This window comes from Penaeus vannamei, chromosome 10 (assembly GCF_042767895.1).
Source record: "Penaeus vannamei isolate JL-2024 chromosome 10, ASM4276789v1, whole genome shotgun sequence".
NCBI lineage: Eukaryota > Metazoa > Arthropoda > Malacostraca > Decapoda > Penaeidae > Penaeus > Penaeus vannamei.
Genome location: NC_091558.1, coordinates 8,140,090 through 8,142,589, shown reverse-complemented (window position 1 = coordinate 8,142,589; position 2,500 = coordinate 8,140,090). Strand labels below are relative to the sequence as shown.

Here is a 2,500-nt window from a genome sequence, read left to right as displayed (position 1 = left end):
AACGAGAGATGAAACTACGGCAACAGCAGCACTCGGGATCTGGCTCTCCTTCAGGTAATTCTCGGGTAAATTGGAATGCTCCGTCTTCAGAGCAGAGCATACAGCGCTATTGACCAGGTATGCTAATGATGGAAGCCTGGAGGTGTTGCTCTAGCCTCGACTGCCTTGAGAATGAGCGACGGGATCCTCTGTTTTTTGTCTTTTTTCCCTCATGATCTCTAACGTTAAACCGGTCTTTCGGTTTCATCCTCCCTTTTGACAGGGGACAAGACAGGCGTTCCCGGCGACTGTGGCTAAATGCACCGGAGGTTTGAATGAGCTGGGGAAGGGAATCCCCTTGTCGAACTCGCGTGAAATAAGTGTTCATTATGTCGCTCGCGGAGGTCGTGTGTTAAGGGGACTTGAGTCTTGTCACCTCTTTTCCCCTCCCTTCTTCATCTTCTTGGTTGAGGAGACCGGCCACGAACTTAAAGCTAATTAAGGAACATATCAAACAGTTTTTGTCAACGTCACTTTTTTTTCTCTTTACAAAAGACTTAAACTAAGCTTAGACTACGGAATATAATGGAAACAGGCGTGGATACAATGATTGTGAATGCATTTTTTTGGAATTACTAACAGATTATTGCGGAAAATTCTATTTCCTCTCCCACCTCATTCGCATGTCCTCTCGACCCCAGCCTTGTAGGTGTAAGGGAAGGCAAAGGGAATAGAAGAGACGTGCCGATGGATAACAGAGTCACCCTCAACACTAAGACCTTCTCTCCCCTTCTTGTCCCCTCTATGAAATCCATTAGAAGTACCCCATTATATCTTCATAACGATAGTCCCCTTTGCGCCATTATTTCTTCGGACATTACGTTATCTCGAAATATTTCTTGGCGAATCTTAGAGGGTGACGGCACTCGCTCACTGTGTACTTTGCTGCGTCACTGTGTCGTCTCAGTCGGCTAACCCTTTGTCATTACATTTACGTCGCTTGTTTTCAACTCAGGTGAATAAACCATTTTAAGCAGACTGAATAAAAAATAATAATAATCTTATGCATATTAGGATTTACGTGTCAAGACGATGCAAAGAAGCTCGGTGATGTATAATGCATTTTAATCGTAATTTGTCAGAACACGGAATCGCCCACTCGAGGTCCCTTGTGGAACCCCGCCCTCCTGTCCCTTAGACTCACGTGGAATGGCAAACGACCAGTTCGCATTTGCCGACTTGATTGTAAAAGCATGCGAACGGCGCAGAAAAACAAGCCGTTCGTTTCGCGGTGTGGCGAGGGCTTCCCACTGCTCTGAGGATCGGTGATCTTCCGTCTCGCGCCCTTTGTCCTGCGTGGGGGGGGGGGGGAGGCCCTTCCGAATCCACGCGTGTTACAGGCGACGTCAGCCATTTCACCGTCGACGAAGACATCGGCACTCACACTCACTATCCCACGCCGTCCTTCAGAGCCTTCGAGAGCGACCCCATTCGGCAGAGACATCCTTCAGGAACAACAACCTCCTGGAGCAATAACCTTCAAGGCGCGACGACATCCTTCAAGGAACAACAACCTCCAGGACCAACAGCCTTCAGCGCGGACATCATCATCCATCAGGAGCAACAGCCTCGACCTCACACTCGACGCTATGACTTCTTCGTCTTCTTCGTCGCCATCATGTTGAGAGGATCCTTGCCGTACCGCGCGAACACCTCCCTCTTGAAGCCCTCGAACAGCCTCCTGTTGGCGTTGTTCTGCTTCTCTCTCCAGGCTGGACGGGAGCGCTTCACCTGCATGCCCCAGTGAAGCGTGAAGATGGGGGACAGCACGTGGAAGGTGTAGCCGCTCACGAACATCTCGTACACCTGTGGAGGGACGGCGTTTGGTGAGCAGAGGGGCTGGGGCTCTGGGGCTGAAGGGTGTGTGTGTGTGTGTGTGTGAGAGAGAGAGAGAGAGAGAGAGAGTGTGTATTTGTATAATGTAAGCGTATACATATATCCATATACGGATGCAAATATACATAAATGTAAATATACATACATGTATACATACACATATATATATAATTAAAACACATTCATCTATATATAAATACTCTTCCACGTCCGCATATCTGCTCATGGATGAATTCTATTGCATTATCCACATAATATGATCACACGCATCAAATAAAACAATAGACGTCATCATTTGTCATCTACGGGATTAGAGAGATTCAGTGAAGAGCATCCGAGGTAATAACATTAATGCAGATAACAACAGTAAAGGGGCAGGGAAAGGGAGGGAGAGAGAGAGAGAGAGAGAGAGAGAGAGAGAGAGAGAGAGAGAGAGAGAGAGAGAGAGAGAGAGAGAGAGAGAGAGAGAGAGAGAGAGAGGAGAGAGCGAGAGAAAGATGGAGAGAGAGAAAAAAAAAAGAGAGAGAGAGAGAGAGAGAATAAGAGAAAGAGTAAAAGGGAGAGAGAGAAAGAGAGAATGAGAGTGAGGGGAGCGGTGAGGTGCAAGAAGAAAGGGTGAGGGTGA

At 47.6% G+C, this 2,500-nt stretch overlaps 1 protein-coding gene across 1 annotated transcript in view; it reads right to left on the bottom strand.

Annotated features, from left to right (window-relative positions):
- Window positions 1–2,500, bottom strand: part of LOC113824995 (beta-1,4-glucuronyltransferase 1) — a 138,298-nt gene that overhangs the window by 558 nt on the left and 135,240 nt on the right. Inside the window, exon 5 of the mRNA XM_070126278.1 lies at window positions 1–1,845. This exon is cut by the window's left edge and continues 558 nt beyond it. Coding sequence (XP_069982379.1) covers window positions 1,627–1,845 — 219 coding nt within the window. The 3' untranslated portion in view covers window positions 1–1,626. The remainder of the gene's footprint in view (window positions 1,846–2,500) is intronic.